The following is a 21,647-nucleotide window of genomic DNA, read 5'->3' on the forward strand; positions in this document are numbered from 1 at the left end:
TTTTATGGGAGTTGAGTCCTCCCAAGCCTGTTTAGTTAGAAATCACAAAATTTGATGCCTAGTTGCAAAAATATGCGCTTGCTTCACTTTACTCCTGATATAAGCACAACCTGTAGTCCCAATTTTCTGTTTTTTGGCAGAAGAGGAGAAAGGCAATATGCTCCTTCTATCGGGCAGTCCAATTAAACGTTTTCTAGATAATTTAATTGCTTTGACAAGTCTCAAGATTGATGCAATATTCTCTCTTCTGTTTCTACAGTGTCTCTGCCAGTTTTCAAATGGATTAGTTCTGTTCTGCCAAACAAAGAATGAGTTTCTATCATTCATATCTCTAACTGGCATAATTCTTATTTTTATTTGTCGGTTTCTTGATAGGCTTAACATGGCTTTTCTTTGACTCTGAATACATATCTGCAATAATACCTTCTTGATGTATGATTTATTTACTTATTTGTTCCCATACTAAGTACAGCAGTGTAGATTTTACGCTGGAGTTTAAGAGCAGTCTAAGTTCTAATTTCCTCTTATTAGTGTTAGAAACATCAAGTTTTTCTTCAGCAGATCTCACAGTGAGATTAAATGAGAATTTTGCCTAAAGTGGAGCTGAAGATATTGGATCCATTTCAGTTTGAGTGATGAAATTAGCTTCAATTGATAAGATACATGCTCCTTTGCAATAACAAAGAATCTGGAAGAAATAGACAATGACATTTCAGTAATAAAATTGTAAATAGCTATTTTCGAGCATTTGTCATCAGTAACACTGATTTTATGTTTTATGTTTATTCACTGTTTTATGTTTTACAGAGGAAGCTACTGTCATTATTTGAACCTTATAGATAGGAAATTGAAGATGACTGAGTGTGAAAAAAATACTGTAAAAAAAGGAAGTAACCAATAATACCTTTTGGTTTCTTCCTTTTTTAGAAGACCTCTACAGCCATTATATTTATTGTATTTTCTTATATGTCTCTTTACACTTCCTGGATATTTGAAAGTTCCAGCTTTTCTAGTGACTGATCTTATAAAGGACCATATTTTTTGGTACTGAGTTACATCAGATCAGGTTACCACTTTGGAGTGTCATAGTGTTTAAAATGACTACCATTTTCAAGAGTTTGTATGCCTTCCTTAATATATGCAAATGAAAATGCAAAGCAAGAGATTAATACATTTTATACTATTCTTCTGGAGGAAAAAAAAAATGATACAGAATTGAGTGGACTGGGCAAATGTATAGGGAAATATGTGCTGGGCAGTAATTGGGGGTTGAGGATAAAGAGATATCAAAAAAAMCCCCTTCATGTTCTTTTAAAAATTTGTACCTATCATTTCTTGACCATTGCATCTCTACAGAGAAGGCCTGAAGAAAAAAGAAAAAACACAATCAGCRTAATTCAGTGTGTTTGAAAAGCTAAGATAAACAGTTCAAAGATATCTTGGGAGTTTTAAACAACTAACATTTCATGTATTTATCTGTCATTGCTAACCTGGGCGTGTAACCCCACCTCATAAACCCAGTGAGACAATCTTTTTTACTGGGGCAAATCTCTTGTTTGAAAATGTCATTTTATTACTTTTAGCAGGACATGTCATAAAAAGCCTGTCTTGACAGCACAGTGTGGTGTGCTCTGGCATGAAGGCTTCACCTTTAGTAAATGAATTCATTAACTGTCCAAGTGATCAAGCTAGTTACAGCTGGCATAATCTTTCTGAATCTTAAGTCACTGTTGAAGCTTTCATTTGAAGAATATTAAAAAAGAGATGGAAACTACTTATTTAATCCTGAAAAAAAATGGAATGATTTACATTTTACATTTTACATTTTACCTGAGATCAGCAAGTATATTTTAGCTTGAAGTAAACTCTACCTCCACGAACATTTGTAAATTTAATCTTTGACAACTGTCCTTAACTCCACTGTGCAAACGACCAGGCAGCTTTTTTTTTTTTCCCCCTTCTTTTAATATCAACTACTGTTGCATTCCCAACTGCACATTTCAGGGCAGTCACAATTGCTCATTTATTTTCCAGCCTTCCAAATCCCGAGCACTGTGAAATGAGCACCACCACAAACCACTTCCCTTCCACTATGGAGAGGGAAACAGGAGCGAACCGAGGACATAGCAGGCAAAATGTCTCATGTTTCAGTGACTTGGGAGTTTAGTGTGATCTTTTTGAAGGTGTTCACCTTCATTTGAATTCTAGGCTATAGTAGTATTTTGGGACTGCTATGTAAAAATGAATGTATGTACAGGTCCACAGTGCCACCTGCATTTGTTTTCTTGTCTATATCTCTTTGCTTGTGCCACCAAATCTAGCCTGGTTGCCATCAGCATGAACATTGGCATTGATATCTGTCCCTTATTGGGCTTCACCCTCTGATACTGTCACACTGTTCATGAGAGTGACAGGCACATGGGAAACCAGCCCATGTTGTCGCAGCCAGAGCAGGATCCCTGCAGTTAGTGCTCTTGGTTGCCGCACACCACAAAGAGATGAGCACAGCCCTTGCTGATCTATTTTCCAAGGAATGGGCTTGTGTCCCTCTTGTCTTTGGCTTTCCTTCAAGCTAGAACTGAAGACAGCTCTTCTRCCAAAGCTGCACTTACCATTGCCTGATAGGAAGGTCATAAATCAGCCAGAGTGACACAGTTTGGCATATCACAGATCTTTTTGCCATCCTCTCCAGACAAAAGGAGTTCCAAATATATGCTCCAGTTAAAATTATGAAGGGTACTCCTTTTTGTATGCTTTTCTCCACTGCCCAGACACAGAAACAAGTCCTAATGATGTGATTATAGAATCCTCAGTCTAATTTTTCCTGCATTTTTCTCACCTATGTGACATGAGAACCTGATAGAACTGTATATTTTAAGTCATTGCATACTTTCCAGCAGAATGAATTATTTGCTCCTTCTGCTTAAGTCTGAGACTGAAGGAGAAGCTAACCTACCATAGGGCTGGCATCCCTGGGTTGCTCTAGTGCATTCATTTGCTGGATCTTTCAGGAAAAGATGCTTCCAAATTAGAAATGTGAGGTGGACATACTGGAGGAAGCTGTAAATGTCAGTATATGATGTTGACAATTGTATTGAAAGCCACCTACTGTATATAAAAAAAAAATCTAAAATTSTGTCCAATGAGCTTAAATAAGGCAGAATTTGTATTAGTATTCTCTGGAAAACCCTTGAATCTAGGTTGGGAAGGCAAGAATTTACATATAAATAGAATATTATAGAGAGATTTCTGTTTCTTAGAACAGTTTTTGCTGAATCTTTTTTTTTGCTGGTTTTAGGCAAATAATTTTGTGGCTGGTTCTGATAGAGTAAGGTGTGAACAGATGACAGATAAATTATACAAGAATTAACATTTTGTCATTATTGCTGTCATAGTTAATAATAAAACCTCAGGTAATTTAAAACTTTCTGCTTTTTTCTATTCTGTACTTTGCTCATACAAAAGAAACTGCAAGTTTCAGTATTTTCTATTGTGTGCCGGGAAAGCAAGAACATTACAGATATTCTTCCTTTACATGCAAACACCATTTGTTGTAAATATTCTTCTCTTTTCATCTAGATATCTGTATTATTAATAATTGGGTAATCTCTGGGAATATAGATATGAAACTGATTTGTGTGGGATGAAAACTCTTCATCATGCTGACTATAGATAGCTGAAAGTAAAATGCCAGAAGGAAGACTCTTAGCAGTGTTCAAGGTGTCAAGAAGGAACTATTTACTATTCAGGTGAGATCAGGAATTTTAGGATACCCTTCCATAATGCAAAATTGTGTGCTGGGAAGGAGTAAAGGAAAGTGAGAATGGGGAAGCAGGCTTCAGTCTGCAGCTCTACTAGAAATTTTTTAGAGATATCTGGTTGAAAAAGTTAGTTAACAGGCCAGTGTTAAAATATGTTTCTAAGTACAGCAAAGACCAAAAGTATGTGACAAAAGAAAGGCAAAAGAGAACTCTTTACTGTTCCATTTTCCAATTGRAGAATTTACCTCAGTGGTGCACTGTGTACTAAGACTAGATTCTTGGTGCCTGCTTCAGCAAAAGTAATGGATAAGCACTAACGGCACTATGCTTTTGAGKTTTTTTTGTTGCACTCCATGTAGCCACCTCTCTGACCTGATCCATCTGAAAGCTGTGGAAAATATCGCATTAGTACGGTACTTCTGTGGAGTTTTAAATTAAATCAGAACTACACAATTATTACTTTCCATTAGTTTGTTAATAGGGATGCTGAGAAGTATTCAAATTGAATTTGCCATGGCTGGATGTCTAAGCTTGCTTGATCATCTCCTTTCTGTAAGGAAAGGCTAAACAGGAATCAATTCCATCATTTCTTTTTCTGTTTTCTTTTTGCGAAGTTACTTTGTCTCCTTATCTCGTAAAGATGTGAGTTACAGTAAAGAGCTATGCTCTGTATTGTTAATGTAAATATATTTGGAGTTTACTTTTTCAAAAGTGATACTAAAGGTTTGTTTCTGTGAGATGCAGATTACATATGTGAGCCTAGTAGCTACAAAATGTTAAATGCCTTCCACTGCTKTTAGCACTGATATTCTCCATGTTCTTGTGTCCATGTTAAAAACTCCATTGTGAAAGGAACTTAAAATCTGTCTAGATTTTGGACAGTACAAAATGATTTAAGCACATCAAATAATAGAACATTATTTTTCCTTTTTAAAACTCCTTATTGTTGTTCCCACAAAAAAAGAAAAAATTACTGCTTAGGTTTGTGATGATAACTGATACCACTGTTGGCTGATGAAAACTCTCTTTTTCCTTAAGAAAATGAAATAAAGTTCTTGGAATACTGTAATGCATATTTTAGGATGTCTTGTTGTGACTAAAAACAATTTTTGAACAAAACCCACTTGCAAAAGGAGAAGGATGAAAGCCTACCATAATAAAATGTATGTATTAAGGAAATTACCAGTTAAGTTATTTCTTTGCCATAGTAACTGCTATTATTGAGAGAGCAACTCTGTATTAAGCATGAATTTTAGTTGTGATTTACTTCACTGCAGGAAAAATGTGTGATTTATAAAATCAGGATCCGAAGTGGCATCGGTCATTCTGTGCTGATTGTCATGGCAGGATACCTATGTAGAAATTGGGTGCTTTTCAAATCATGAGGATTTATGATGTTTATTAAGAGACATATCCTCTCATTAGCATGGACACGCTATAAGTTAAGCGTATGCTTTAGTTTTTTTCTGTTAAGGTCGGACAGAAGCATTTTTYCCTTGTCTCTGTGAATCAGGTGCTGCAGAAGAAAATGTCTCTCTAGCATAGTTGTTTGTAGGTCTGAAACAGTTTAAATTTGGAATTCTTAGAAATGTGATTGATTTTGCCATAATACTTTGCATTCAGTATATTAGTATTCAGAGAATCTTTTAAAAGGAATTTTCATGGTTAGAAGAATGTTGCACTTCATGGTTCCAATTTTTGTATCTTCCGCCATAGTGTTGTGCTTTCTTTTCTTTGCAAATAAAATGATTGCTGTGGAAATAAAGATTCATGAGACAAGTTATAGAAAGTTACTTAAGAGTGTGGCATTTTCAGTTTCTTGAGGAATAAATTTGTGTATTCTGTATTTGATTTTGCTGGCATTTAGGCTGCAGCAGATTTAGAAAAATGGTACTTTATCCCACAAGCAATCTGTCGAATAGTGCTTTTGAAGTGTATTTCTAAGGTCTAAAAAAATAAAACCTCAAACCACTAGTCTTGTTGATTTTGATGCATTTATGAAATTAGTCAAATTGCAGAGTTGGCCTAAATACGTGCAGTCATGAAATGTAATTAAAATATGTTGTTCAAAAATGCATTTCTTAAGTTTTCATATGCTGAAATGTTACACAAACATCTGTTTGACCTGACAAAAAAGAAAAACGGTTACCTGAGTGGCAGATGGTAGATACATACCTACCTGACTTGTTTCAAAACCGTTTTTCCCCCCTTTTGCAACGCTGCTGCCCTTAAAATCTTGAATGCTCCTTTTTCTTTTAAAATGAAAGTGAGGTCTTCATTCTAAATAAAGCTTCATGCAAACAAGGCATCCAGCTAAATCAGAGTTCTCTCACTTTTGATGTTTAATTTTGGCTTTGCCTACTTAAAGCTTTTCCCTTTTTGTCTGAAAACACACTTGGCAAAGCAGAGAGAACCTGCAGGCCATTTCTCATAGTCAGGTGGCTTCTTCCCTTTTGGATAATTTTTCTTGTACATCCCAATTTGCATGTCCTGTCGGTGCAAAAAGCCTTTCAGAGTTCTCGTTACTGAAACAAGAAGGATGCCCAAGTATAGCACAGATTCGCTGATTTCCAGCACAGATTTGTATTGTTCTGTTGAGCAGCTCTATGTATTTTTGAGGTATGTAACACATCTCATGCCAAAAACCTCAGATTAGCAGAGCCATCTCAGCGGTCATATTTCAACATACAAGAAGAGGCACCTTTCAGTGGTCTTTGCTCAGTCAGGTAGTTCATACAGCTAAATACCTCCTTGTTAAAATACCAACTGGGGTAGCCAAGGAATGACTACCTGGCTACAGGGAAGTTTAGGATGTCTGCTTTAAAATCTTTTAAAAGTATTTTTTTTCCTGAGAGTTTGTAAATCCATGGCAAAGGGAAACAATGGAGCACCTGCTTTAGAGGTGAGTGAGAACAAGTCTGTCTGCAGTTGCCATTTACTTCCCTTCCTCAATTGCCTTTTCAGTATTTTGAGTTCTTCCCAGTCTGGATGAATGATCCCTGATCACTGACAAGTCTTTGGTAGTGATTCCAGTCAATCATGTTGACCACCCAGGGCTGAACTCAACACAGCTGACCGAACTCACAGCTGCCACAACATGAATTTCTCAACTTGCTCACAGCTCTTTAACTGCAGCTAACTTCACCCACCTCCATCTTTTCCCTTTCTCATAATCACTGTCTTCTGTAATTATATGGAGACTTCAAGGACAACAGCTGAATCATTAGACAAAAGTACAGGCTTAATTTGTAATGAAATCCTGTAGTCTCTTTTCACTTGCTGTAGGAGATTACAGTACAGTATCAGCTTTTGGGGTTTCATATGAAGTATTTGAGTCCCCGTGAYAGAACTATATATACCACCTTGTGATTTGCTGATGGCAACATAAGGCCAGAATGAAAACTGCAAGTCCAATTTTAGTAGATTTTCAGACTTACCATAGCTTTGAGTCTCCGCTTATACATGCTGAACAAGCTGCTACTCATCTATGTTTGCCAATATTTTGATTTTATTATTTATCGGATCTTACAGTATTTGGCTACTTGCCATGTGATTCTGTGACATGTTCTCCAGTGATAACGAGGTGCAAGCTCTGAGTCCTAAAAGATAGAAGTATAATGTTGTGGTACATCTCCTATAAAATGCCTTTTTTTGGGGTTCTGTCAGCCACACTGAGATTTAATCCAGAAACATGGAATAGTTCTAACTTGCAAATATTGCAATTTTAGGTTTCAGACTTTTTTTTTAATGATCTGCCTCCATTTAAAACTTGAAAATTAACTTGATTTATCTAAGTGAAAACTTATATAAATGACTTGTTTCAATTAAACTTAAATAAAATGAACAGAAAAAAACCCTCTTCTGCTCACCTAATAAAAGTATTCTTTGCCATTTCCTTGGGTTTAGAGATGTGTGAGATCAAACCAACAACCATGTTGGGCCAAACCAAAGGTATGACCAGGCCTCTATTTTCTCTCTCTTCATCCCCAGCAGCTAAGGAAAAAAGTTTAAAAGATTTAAGAACAGGATTGCAGTAAAAATTCTGTCTTTACTCCTTAAAAATTCATTGAAATTTTGTCACAGATTAGGTCTTTAGTATCCTCACTCTCCAGGAAAAGTAACACTGAGTCCAGTGGTAACACTGGGGAGAGGTCTCAAGATAATTGTTATCAGTTAATTTTTATCAGTTCACATTCTGAATATAGGTAGGCCATTAAAGCTTCTCTAAGTCAGTGTATCTGTGTCTCTAGTGTGTATCGGTGCACTAGCATGTTAACAATATCATTAATAACTTTTTTTTTTTTTTAATTTCAAGAAAAAATACAAGGAAGAGTTTACAAGGGTCCTACACTCAGGGAGGAATAACCTCAGGCATCAGTACAGATTAGAGGTGGACCTGCTGGAGGGCAGCTCCACCGAGAGCGACCTGGGAGTCCTGGTTGACRCCAAGTTAACCATCAGCAGTGTGCCCTCGTGGCCAAGAAGGCCAATGGGATCCTGGCTGCATCAGCAGAATGTTGCCAGCAGGTCAAGAGAGGGGATCCTGCCCCTCTGCTCAGCTCTSGTGAGGCTGCACCTGGAGTATTGGGGGCAGTTCTGGGCTCCCCAGTATGAGAGGGACGTGGAGCTTCTAGAGAGGGTACAGCGGAGAGCGACAAAGATGATTAAGGGACTGGAGCATCTCTCGCATGAGGAGAGACTGAGTGAGTTGTGCCTGTTTACCTTGGAGAAGAGAAGGCTGAGAGGGGATTTGATTAACATGTATAAGTTCATGAAGGGGGAATGTAGGGAGGAAGGGGCCAAGCTCTTCTCAGTGGTGGCCAGTGACAGGACAAGGGTTAATGRGTGCAAGTGGCAACACAAGTTCCATCTCCATGTGAGGAGGAATTTCTTTCCTGTGAGGGTGCCAGAGCCCTGGCACAGGCTGCCCAGGGAGACTGTGGAGTCTCYTTCTCTGGAGATCTTCCAAACCCGCCTTGATGCCGCCTTGTGCCCCGTGCTCTGGGTGTCCCTGCTGGAGCAGGAAGGTTGGACTAGATGAACTCTAKAGGTCCCTTCCAACCTTAATGATTCTGTGAAAATCTAAAATTAATTTAAGAAGTTGAAGCAGGATAAAAAAATGTGCACTTAAGAGATCTAAGATTTATCTAATGGACACTATCCTATGCCAAGTTTTGCTGATGTAGTGATGCATCTGTCCTATAGGAAAATTACATATGTAGAGGAAGTAAATATGCAGCCACTTGAAATATTCCCAAGTGTTAACCTACTTGTTTTTTTCCAGCAGTGCCTTATTATTATATTAAAAAACAGCTTGTTTTTAACAGCGTGAAAATAGAAACCCCATACATTTTTATTCCGGATATGAGAGAACAAAGACTAATTCCTTCCTTTACAGATGCTGGTCAGACTGAAGTGAGTAGGATCTAGAATTCTCCCCTAACTTTGGCATATTTTATTAGCTAATTCAGATGATTCACTCAACCTGTTGTTGACCGTAAAAACAGCAGATGTAGTGGGAGTGAAAATGAGGATAAATACATCTTTCTGCCTCTCTCTATGGATGCAAGCTGTTAGCAACCAAGAGGCAGTCATGGGTGGCCCTTGAAAAGACGTGAGTGGTGGGGTCCCCCAGACACGCAGCCCTCTCACTGTCGCGTGGGAACCCTGTTTGCAGGTGTTTTGTTCATCCCACATCTCACAGAGGATGCTGAGGTTTTGTATTGCGAGCGCTTAAGGCATGTCTGTGATGGCTTCTAAGCAGTGTGTCACATTTGTCAGCTCTCTGTGATCCYGTAGTGCTGCAGRGAGGCAACTTTGAAGGGATTTTGCTAAGKGTTGCAGAGGAATGAGATGGTTCATCTGTTGAGCTATCTGTTGAGCTGTGCCTGGCAGCTGATTATCCGTAAAACCAGGAATTCTGGAGCAATTTGCCGCAGACAAGTATTTTAAGTCTTTTGAGAAATGTGAGGAAATACATTTTGAAAAGCCACCAGTTAAAAGTCTCATTACTTGAGTTTTCGGGAAGGTTATGGCCCAAGATTACTGATTTTGCATCGTTGTTAAGTTTTGGCTTCTCTAAGTGACAAAACATCCTCAGTTTGCCTCAATTTCAATGTAGTTGATGGTGAGCAAATAGCTTAGGAAAGAAGTTTAGTAGATCTTGAAGCAGTTTTGTGGAGAAACAAAATCACAATTACAGTATGCCTAAGGCCTATTGTATACTTCTAAAGCTTTAACTCTTTTTGGTCTATGAAGAACRAGGTCTGGCAGGCACCCTTGTATCTGTGACTTCCTCATCTGCTCTAATGCAGGAAAATCATACTTCTTATTTAAACCCTTTAATGGATAGTTTTTATTTTTCCGCCYCTTGAATTGTCTTGTACCAAGACAATGCATCTAATACTTAACAAGAAGTGGTGTCTTCCTTTGCTCAGAAGATTCTGCCAAATGGATTTAAATGGAAACACTTGTACAAGCAGTTTATTTTTCAGAACCATGTCTACCCTTTGTCTCCTTTTTTTTTTTTTTTTTTTTTTTAACTTTGCCACATCTTCTGAGATGTCTTTCAGGACCTTCACAGGGCACCTGTCTGTTTCTCCTTTGGGTCCAAAGAGTACAAGACAGTATGAAATATGTATCTGATTTTTTTTTTTTTACAGAGAATGAAAAGTTGCAGGAAGCCATCAAGCCTTACACTCGTCCCTCCTAATGTTATCTGAAATAAGTTAGTAAAAAATACTTAGACTAACTGTTGGATTGGGCAAGCTGGAAACTACTGAATTTTTTTTTTTTTTTTTTGTCTCACTGATAATTAAGCTTGCCTGACGAACTTATGACAGAGCAAAAATAAAGTCCAAAGAGAATGTATGAAATGCACCACTCAGCTCCCCCTGCTTTGCAGGACACATTGTGCATGTCTGCACACTTCACACATCATTCACATATATCAGTTGTCATAGGACAAGAGCAGCTTTATTTTTACACTGGAACAGATGTTTGTGGGAATTTTATGCCTCTCATAAGGTTTATACGGCTGCACATCACAGTCACTTCCAAGTTCCTGCCATATGAAGTCAGCAGCAAAAGCTAAACTTTCACTGGACTTCAGTTAGTGTTTGGCTCCTTTACTTTAGAGTCTCTCTTCTTTTTCTGTTGGGTGGTTAATTGATATTTGCTTAGATGTCATTTCCTCAAACAAAATAAATCCAAACAACCAAATCAAGGTTACACATTTTACTGGAAAAACTTTTTCAAGACATAAAATTAACAGGAAAATAAAACATTCGGGATATTTTGAGGATTCTACAAAGCCTAGTCCAAATTCTTGAATTGTGAAGACGTAGAATATACTACCTATTCTTTTAAACTATTAAGTTAAATTTTACCTACAGCAATAACTAGTAATAATCATAACTTACTTATGATTACTAAAGCAAGTATTTTCCTTGACTAGTCTTTAACTCTTTTTTTTTTTTTTCTTTTTCCCCCAAACAGGTATGTTTTATGAAGTTATTCAGAGCTTCCCTCRAGTGGATGAAAATGCACATGTGGATTCACATATAAACATCCACAGGTGGAAAAGGCACTCAGAGTCTCTCAAATCAGTTGACACTAACAGAGCCAGCATGGGGCAAGATTCCTCAGAGCCAGGTGGCTTCACGGACCTGCTACTTGAAGAGGGACATGACAACGCCACCCAGATTGAGGTAGGAATTTATCCAGTCTACTTTTATTTGGGTTGATATAATTTATAGGATGTAAATCAAAGTTCCAGAATTCTCAAAAATGAATATTGTTCACTTCAGTGAACAGTAGTCAGAGGAAGAGAGCCTCATAGTTTTGGTGTGCATGACCCTGCCAGTGTGTGGGAGCCAGCTTCTACTCCTGCCCTAGAACTGATGCCTGACGCTTTTGATTTTTGAAGATGGCCTATTGAGGATATCCATCTCTTTCCTAGAGAAGGGAGGAAAAAAAAAAAAAAAAAAGAAAAAGAAAAAGAGAAGCCCTGGAGGACTGGAAAAGAAAGTTTTATATACATATGTGTGTGCATATATATTTATAATGAGTATTTTTAAAACCTTTCATAAAAGTTCAGGTGAAACCCTGATTTGTAAGATTGCATCTGGTCTTTATGGAGATTGAGACATAAACTCTTAGGAATTTTTCCCTACCATTTGATTATTGATCTTCCAAAAAAGACTAATAGTGTGCTACATGTGAAGTCTTTGGAAATTTTCTTCTCTGATTTAGAATTTAGTTCAACCTCTGACTGTTTGCTTTAAAACTTTTACTGACAGTTTGCCCTGATGTGGACATCATTTCAATACAAATGGACTCCAGTTCTGTCTGATATATATTCATACATAATTATTTATTTAATTTGATTTAAATTTATTGATTGATTTATTTGATTTGATTTATTTAACCTTGATTTATAATGGGTACCAGCTGAAACACAGGAAGTTCCATCTCCAGGTGAGGAAGAGCTTCTTTCCTGTGAGGGTGACAGAGCCCTGGCACAGGCTGCCCAGGGAGGCTGTGGAGTCTCCTTCTCTGGAGATCTTCCAAACCAGCCTGGATGCTACTCTGTACAACGTGCTCTAAGTCTCCCTGCTTGAGCAGGAGGGTTGGACTAGATGATCTCTACAGGTCCTTTGCATCCTCAAGCATTCTGTGATTTAAATTAATAAAATCTATGTTATATTTTCAAGACAGTATGTTTTGGTACGAGATGAGGTGCAATATATTTTTAGTCTTTCTGCTTTCAAAGCRACAGTGTAATTCTGTGGAGCTCAGACAAACAAAACAGCTTTCAAAATTGGGGGTTGTTATCATACACAGTAATGAATGCAAAGCAAATAAAACCGTCTGTAGAGACGATRGTGTCTCCACTGCATCAGTCAAAAATAACAATGCTTTTCTGACAGTTTTTCTAGGCTTCTCAGTTTGCATAGTACTGTTTTTCCCTCTTGTGTAAACAGAGAACTCACTAGTTTGCAAATAATACTTTCAAATTGCTCATTGCTTTGTGCCTTGTTTTTTGCATGTTGTATTCCCTAGTCCTGCCATATATGTAGGAACTTACTCAGGTATGACATTGATCCTACTTCAAATTATTTTAGTGAATAAAGTGGTAGTTGTCTTAGGAACAGAGATGTTCATATAGCTGGATGTCTGTGGYTTACATGGGGATGCTGTGGCATTGTTGCTTGCCTCTGCTACCTACTGCAGACCAAGCTCTTAAAAATGAAGTGGGTGACAGCTCCCAAGGGAACAGCAGCAAGCGGCAACATTCAGGAAAAAAAAGGAACCTTGCAAATAGAAACACAGGGTGAAATTTTTCCAGAGCCATCTTTTGTATTGGATTAATAACATTATACTGTTCTACCTTCCAAATATATCATCGCCATCAAGTTTATTAAATTGGAGTTCTGTGCAGTTTTGCAGCCCTTTCTTCTTCTAAAGTCTTTCCAGGASATGAAATAACTGAATTGTGGGTTTAAACATTACCAGATTCTGCTATAAATCYCTACTACAACATACCATGACTTTACAGAAATCCTTGGTGCCCAGCTTAGAAGAGGTAGAGAGTACAACAGATATTTGCTGTGGAAGAATCTGTATGTCGCAAAGTCTTCTGCAGCTTTGGAGCTTATCAGTAGTGCTGGAGAGTATATTGATTTTCATAACCCTTCATCTGTGTGGGCTGCAGTTCTTGCTGAAGAAAATCCACAGCAGGAGTGCTGTCTGTCACTCATATTTAATGACAGTACTGAATTACAAGATTCCTTCATTACAGATACTGCTTCTCTCTAATGTATTCTACATGTTTGCCATGCCAATGTGGAAGCCTTTTCTTTTGCTGGAATCCTGAGGAAGATAAACACATCTACAATTTTCGTGTGACATTATTTCCTGTTTTTTTCCTTACATTGATAGATTTACTTTCCATCCAGCAATTTAAAAATCAAACAGGGACATAAAGGAGGGTAGTAAATTTCTACATATTATTTCAAAATAATTCTAAAATATTTTCTTTATCAYCAAATGTAAACAGCTATAATATGGATAATGTTCTAAAGATAAATTCTATCTAAAGATGAATGTGGAGGAAAACTCAGTTCCAGTGACATTCTTAATATTTTATAATATTCAGATACTGAGATGTTTCGCATTCACATTTCTCYATTGGAGATAACAGGAGTTATATTTTAACTTCACTGCAGTACAATCCCAGGTCTCCCATCAACCTTAATCCATAGGCTGTTTTAAGATCGACTAAACCAGTACATGAAAATCAGGCCTTTGGCAAGGTTGTAGGAAGTGCACTGCAAGTCAGTTCAGCACATCTTTAGTCAAAGTGGACTAGCTCCTAAATGTGGCAAAGATGTTAGTGATCAGATGGGTCTAAACAATGCAGGTGTTATCCCCCAATCCAAGGATTAGAGCACGTGCTGTCGCTGGGGAGCCTGGGGACATTCACTTGCTGTTTCTGCTTCACTTGCTGCCTTTGCTTCTTTGCTTTGCTTTTTTTGCATSTGTTAGAAAATGTGAGTCAGGTTGGAACTGCTGTGAAATGATGCACATGTTAACGAGCTGCTTTGAATGAAGTTGTTCTCTGAACTTGGCTCTCTGGAAGTTGAGCTGTTTTACGAAACTATCAGGAGATGTAGCCATTGATGTGGAGGACCTTAGAATATGTGCAGGATTCTGGGGAGCAGGAGATCAAGACCTTCTCCCGGACCCATCCTGTTGCTGGAGGATAAGATTTGTGGGTCACAGGTAGAGTGTTGTGGCAGCACAAAGCCCCAAACCTGGCAGTACCAAACAAAAGGGGAAGGAAGAGAAGAAAAATAATCTCTGCTACAAACTGTATCTTCTACGAGTAGGGAATATGTGGTCCTTTTGGAGACCTAATAGCCAGCTGGAGGGTAAAATGAGACTTTGTAGGGTAAAATGAGACTTTAGTAAATATCAGTGTAAAGTGGTGAGATTTCGTCTTGTACAAGTGGATACAAGTTTAGAGAGATGCCCAAAGCATTTAGCCTTCAGACAGGTGGGAAATAGGTTGTCTGCTGTTCAGGTTAACTGTAAATCTGTAAAACTGTAAAGACAGTATGCTGGAGATTCAGTGCTACAGAGTGGTGGTCTTGGCTCCTTGCAAACCTCAAAGAAGATTCCTCCTCTGAAAGCAGGAGTATCTGTAGAAGAGACATTTCTCTAAGGAAGTTAGTGGCAGATAGAACAGACAACAATTGATTAAAGCAATGTAATTTTCATCATTCTTTTTATGATTTTCTTTGTAGTTTGGCTTCTCATTTTGCAGCTAATGATTTAACCTTTTGATTTCTTAGAGAGACTGTCCTTTTCTAGAAGTTTGCTTGTAAAAAGTTTGTTCACAGTGTTTCAGAACTGAAGTGAGTTTGATAAAACTGAAGTTTTTCTCCCTGTCATAAGAAAGCCCAACATCAGTAGATGCCTTCCACCAATCTCGGGAAGTGAAGTGTTTCCACTAGGCCAGAGGAATTAGTCAGAGCTTTAAAATGTGAGATAGAAAGAAAAAAAAATCTCCAGGTATGCACTAACTAATCACTGTTCAGAGCTGGTGGTGAAAGGGCCTCAGCAGGACTGCTCCTGCCAGGCTGAGTGGGGAAATATGCCTGTAGTTACAGGGATGTTAAAGGCAGGGATTGGGTTGGGGAACGACAGTCAAAAATAGCATGCTGATCATATCACCAATAGCTCTTATTTCTAGAGATTTTGCTTCTTAAATTCCTGGGGTTATGTAATCTTTCAAGCCTAGCCTTTTCTATGTGTACTTTCAAGCCTAGCTCCATAGCTCCTCTATCTCTCATCATTTGCAGCTGCTACTCTTTTTTTTGTTTTTTTTTCTTTTTCTTCTTCTTTCTTCCTTTCTTTTTCTTCATTCGTTTTGACTTTTATTTTGGTTCAGGATATCCTTTGTTTCAGTTTTGGAGTTTATTTTTTTTTAATACTCTACCTCTTTTTATGTAATTCTTAAGTGTAATACAGAATATAAAGAATCTAGGAAATGCAATAGGCAGACCAGAATTTGTAGCTGCAGTCATTGTATGTCCTTGAAAAAGTAATGACCATGAAAATAGGTCTTACACAATTAATGAATATGTCTAGTTTGACATTTTTTCTCTCTAGCAAGGACAAAATTAGGACAAATGTTTAAGCTTTCTTCACATGCTCTCATAAAAGAAAGAGAAGTATGCCCTATAATAAGTCACTGATATAAGGTAATTAGGTTTATATGTAAAAGTGTTGCTAACCTAAACTCAGACTCCTGGCTATGCTTGGTTTCTGTGCAGATCCCTTGAAGCTCTGTAGCTGTAGATCTGTGTATTTTCCTCTTCTACATTTTGCATTTGCATTTGCAGGACCAGGAAAGTGATTGATCCCTGAAATGCATCTACTATGGATGTTAAGTCCCTAGCACCAATGAATTCTACATTGGCATTCCAGTTCTACCACAGTGCTTTCTAATACAGACATGTCCACAGAGCACTGAATTAGGCTTATTATATAAAGCTATCCGCTGAAGTAATTCTCCTTCTGCATTTATAATTTTGCCTCCTTAGCCCAGATCTTCTGTAAAGCAGCTCCAGCTGCAGGCTTTTTCTGGGTAATTTGGTTGTCTCCTTTGCTTCACCACGTCTGTCCCTGATTTTTGTGACAGGTTATCTCTCAGTAAATAGTAAAACATGGTAAAGTAAAATACAGAATAATTGAAATGGGGCAGTCATGAATGTATAGATTGCATTTGCTTTAGCAGAGAATGGCAAACCTTTCAAAAAGAGTTTGGAACAAGTGAATTATTTTAGAATTTGTGGCCACTTTCTTGATATACTGTATCAAAAGGAGTCTTTTTCAATCTTCAAATATCAAAAAGAAATCCAGCAATAAARTAATAGATCAAACCATAGCCAGGCTTGAGCTGAGTGCAGCCATGCTAACAGTAGGGTTTTATTGCTTTGCASCACAAAAACAGTGAGAAAAACATCATATTTCATATAAAGTTTTATAACAGAATGAATTATGATGACAGAAAAGATTCAGTTCCAGGCAAGAAAGAGCACGTTGAGCATGTTAAGTCAAATCAAACTCCCCTGCACCTTCTTCCCCTACCTCACCTAGTGAGCACTGAAAAATTATGGCTATTTCAGTGCAAAACAAATATATATTTCACTAGTGAAGTGATTCATTTATTCCTGTGAGTGTAGTTGATATCTCCTGCYGTGCATTGCTTTTAACGAAAGCAGAGTTGTTGCTAACGGAAGACATGCAGCTTACTTTTTTCCCCTCTCCTTTCTTTATTTCTCAAAACATTTTTGATATGTAAATTTTAGCAATCCCTGTAGTTTAAATCTGGAAAGTGTGTTGAACCTATCAAAACAGCACTGGTGGATTTCCTACTAGCAACAGTCTTTTTGCTGAATTTTATATTGCCTCCCAGAGCTTCAGCCCAGAAGAAGACTTCTCACTTATCCATACTAGTCCCTTCTTCAAATGAAGATGTCTAACTCTGACTGGCAAACGCAGCAGAAGCAGAAACGCATTCAGTTTTATGGTGCCTGGGATTTGAGAGCAATTGCTCTTAGCTACTGCAAGCAGTGTCAGCATGCCCACTGCTGTGTTCTTACAGCAAGCCTGAGCAAGGAAAAAACAGTGGTTGAGGTTAAGTTTCTCTCAGCTGGATAAATGATAAGGTGTTCCTGGAATTATTGCTCTGGTGTAGTGTATTGCAAGTAGGAAACCTTGTCCCTGCATACTTATATGAACCTCAAAACTAAACAGCACCATTGTTTGACCTTTGTTCTTGTTCTCTCCCTGCTGTTCCAAAGCTTCAAGACCAGCTGTGTGTGTCCAAAGGATTTTGAAATAAGGAGCAGTGACTAACACTGTGTATTCTGAAACCACTGTCCCTCCAAGTTATAGGCATGTGTACTGTAGATAACAAAAAAATTTTTGTTCATGTGATTTTAATGACTGTTTCTGCGCTTTTCACTAATCCCAAGTCAGGATAGACAGGCAAACTTTTCTTCTAAAGATTGTTTTCTGACTTGACATCTCTTAGAGCTTTTAAGTATCACTGTGAAGTTGTCTGCTTGTTTAGGTTTTGAATTTATAGTTGCTTAAATTGTGTTTGTATCTTGCTTTCCTTTTCTGTAGTCCTCAGCAGTGTAAGAGTGAATATCCTTAAAGTTTTGACATACTTATTTGGGGTAATAAAATTGGGGAAGTTGTGAATCTCTGCCTTATAACTAAATGCAAGTATTTTTTTTTTTCCTCCTTAATGCATTTTGCTTTATTACAGATTATAAAGTAGCAAAATAACATAACTCCACTACAAAGGTTTGACCAGGTTTTAATATTTTTTTGTTTTCTTGTTTTATATTTGAGTTAGAATATTTGAAATATATCAGGGGAGGAATGAAGCTTTACAGCAACACAGATTTATATCCTGTGTTTGGTGGTTCATTAAAGAGTTATATTTCTGTCCTGAAATCTGTATTTACAGAATGCCACTTAAAGGAAATCTGAAATACCAAAGAACAAAATCAGTGTTATCTCCGGTATTTCCTTTCTTATGCTACTTCACTTTGTGACAGACCAAGCTATTACAAGGGAGCTATTACAGAGCTCCCTTGGCTCAAAACAGTGGAAACTGCAAATTTTGCTTTAAGAGCATAAGTGAAGAAATGCACTTCTACTTGTTTAATTATATAGCTGCAACATATCTAAGGCCACTCTCAAAATTATTCTCATAGCAAAAGTTGCATTCATTTTTAATTTCAGTTCTAGGTAAGATAGTTGTTTCTTGTCTATGGTTAATAATTACTGTATCATGTGATTTCACTGCATGCAGATAATTTATTCAAGAGGGAGAGAATTTTCAGACTTCTCTTGGAGGTTAGTGAGTATTTTCTCATTCTGTGATTAACCCTTAGTCAACTGATTTTTTTTCCAGTTGCAAATACCTCCCTAAGCAGTGCTTGATACTAATGAACTAAAAACTTGTCTTGCAATTGAAGATAGCATTACATCATGTTCTGTGCTTTTACAAGCTTCCCATCTGACTCCTCACTACAGCACATCATTAAAGCCCTGTAAACTGTAGACAGAGAACATTGTGGGTGCCAAATCTTTAAAATTCATGAAATAAAAATTTGTCACAAAATATTAAACACAAAGGGAGGTTCTGATAGTCAATCACTGGAATTTTGGAAGAATGGAGGATTATCAGTGTTTGTCCCATTTCTTTACTTTTAGCAGACATCTCTTCCTGGTAGGTTCTAGTGACATGATATTGGTCTAAAAAAATGCTTGGCCTAAGAGAGTACAGCTGGCTTTGGGTTCTTACTGGCATCCACTTATTAAATTAAATGTAATATTATTTTCATAGCCAAAAGCTTAAAGGTTTCAACCTAGATTTACAATGTACATGCTTAATGAACATGCTTAAAATAGGCTGGAGTTGCACTGAAGCTTTCAGGGGTATCACTTTTGCTTTGTTATGTAAAATAATTTAGAAAATAAGAAGTGATATTTTTTAACATGATAGAGTAAGATAGAGTAAGATTTTTTTTTCGCACAGATTTTCAAGACAGATTTTATTACATTTTGTTCAGAATAACTTGTTGTTATTGACGTCTCAGGTGCTATTTTAGAATGTTTTTATTCACATTTTCCAAGAGTTGTTCAATAAAATTACCTGGCTAATAGATGGAGAATGCCATTTATTTCTAGCACCATCAAATTGCCTTATTATCAGACTCAATGTAGGAAAAAACAATCCTTATCTCTTCACATGGAACCTTCACGTGAATGTTCTCAATGGAAGTTGCTTCAAATTCTGAATCCGAAGTAAACTTCTCTAAAGTATTGCTATATCCATTAGTTCTCTGATTATTTTTATTTACTGCAGAAAGAACCAGAATGTTAGTTGATCTGGAAAGAGGATAGATTACCCTATGAAACACCTTAGACCACTACCCATGTTAAATCAAAACAATACGCAACCTGTAACTAAAACTATAGTTTAGGCAACTGTTAATTTACTTTTTTTCGGACTCTGTGTTCAGCTGAATTTTCCACCAGTGATGTCATACTTTTTACCTAACCAGCAGACCAATATATCACTGTCATATTCTTTTTCAGGCTTTCAGCTGCAACATGGTAAACAAGCATCATGTATCATTTTGTATTGAATTTATTCATTGCTTACTTAAATCAAGGTAATTTGACACTTTTGCTGGGTCTTACTACAGTATTTATCTGAACTGAATTTGTTAGCAGCCCTGTTACAGCAGTCTAATCTCAGTCTAAACTCGCAGAATGATGGCTCTACTACTAACTCAGAGCTGAGGAATAAAAAGGCTGAGATTAATTTCCTATTTTTACTTTGTTTTTTTTTCTAAAAAGAAAACTACCATGGGAGGAAACAAAAAGAAAAGAAATYAAAAACAGATTTCCCCACTTGAAGTAAGGGAATTCATAGCTCTCTATGGTAATCCTGAGTTCATTTCCACATGCTTAGCTATGTCATCACACAAGGCATTTAATTTAACATGCTGAAGATAATGAATTTTTATAGCAAGGAAAGAGACAGGGGATTCAAAATGTAATAGAATCTGCCTTTGAAATTTCTTGATGATAATATTTTGCCTTTCCATATCCCTCTTCATCTCCAAGTTCCTAAAGCACATTACAATTACTCCAGAACCACTGATGTCATGACCRAAAAGAGCTATGAGAGGTATCAACAGCAGACCTTGTACTTTTCTGAATTAATTATTTCAGTCATACATTGCCTGTAGAAGCAGTTCAGTTAGTTCAGCTAGAAAATAGGCTGATCTAGTGAAAGCTGAACATTAGTGCGGCTGTGACGAATGGAAATGTCCCCTTTCCAGCCGTTTCCATTCTGGCCCTTTCACCACCAGTCCATCTTGAGATGCCCTCCCTAGGGAGGCAGCTGATGCAGAAAGGTAAGAGCACTGCTGATGGAGATGGAAAAAAACAGAAACTTGTCATTGATTCACTCATGCAGATATCAGGAGACTGTGTTCAGTTCGACCCATGCGAAAACAAGCAGTCCTAACTAATTTAATGGTGTGTGTTGACAGTGCACAGTCAGTTCTGAGCGGGGAGTGGGAATGAGCACTGCATTGGGTTGTGACTGCAGGAGGACTGAGTGAAGTGAGGAAAAGATGGTTACACTAAGCGCAGAATTTCAGTTTTCGTAAGACCAGGCTCTAGGGATAGATTTTCAAAACTTTTGGAGTCCTGCTGACATTGATGAATTACTCCATACTACTCTGAAAATCGTTAATATTACCACAATATGAGTCAATTATCTTTTATCCTGTGAAAGTATCCACGTGACATGTAATCAGATAGGTACACCACTGGTAATTTGGTCAGATATYCCCCTTACTCTCTGTTAAATTACAGCAGTTTGAACTTGAGAGCTTTCAGCATTTACTAGGAAGGCAATGGCCTCTCTTCATTGTGTTTGCATGAATCATCCAGACTTTTCAAGTCGTATAATGGGGGGCCAAAGATCAAAATGCTTAACAAGTAGGGCATGGCAATTAAGAAAACTCAGTTTGTAAAATATGCATTTATTTTTATAAAAAATACCTGCCAAATGTGGTCAACTGCTGAAGAAACAACCCTAAAATCTTCAAAAGTAAATAATGTAAATGTAAATCCCAGATTTCTGGACCACTTTCTTGTGTAAAACTAGAAGTTTTGCATATAAAGGCTCTCTATTTTCTTACAGGCCTTTGTTGAGAAAATAGGAGGTTTATTTCTGGAACATGAAATTCATGAGTTAAGTTTTTGGAGATAGTG

At 37.4% G+C, this 21,647-nt stretch overlaps 1 protein-coding gene across 1 annotated transcript in view; it reads left to right on the forward strand.

The window, feature by feature from the left end:
* The window catches only part of PLXDC2 (plexin domain containing 2), a 241,609-nt gene that overhangs the window by 104,882 nt on the left and 115,080 nt on the right, over nucleotides 1-21,647 (forward strand). The window contains exon 2 of the mRNA XM_026039454.1: nucleotides 11,259-11,470. Within this exon, the coding sequence (XP_025895239.1) occupies nucleotides 11,259-11,470 (212 nt within the window). The remainder of the gene's footprint in view (nucleotides 1-11,258; nucleotides 11,471-21,647) is intronic.

The sequence above is a fragment of the Nothoprocta perdicaria genome, unplaced genomic scaffold (genome assembly GCF_003342845.1).
Source record: "Nothoprocta perdicaria isolate Ctin4 unplaced genomic scaffold, notPer1 scaffold_23, whole genome shotgun sequence".
NCBI classification, from domain to species: Eukaryota; Metazoa; Chordata; class Aves; order Tinamiformes; family Tinamidae; genus Nothoprocta; species Nothoprocta perdicaria.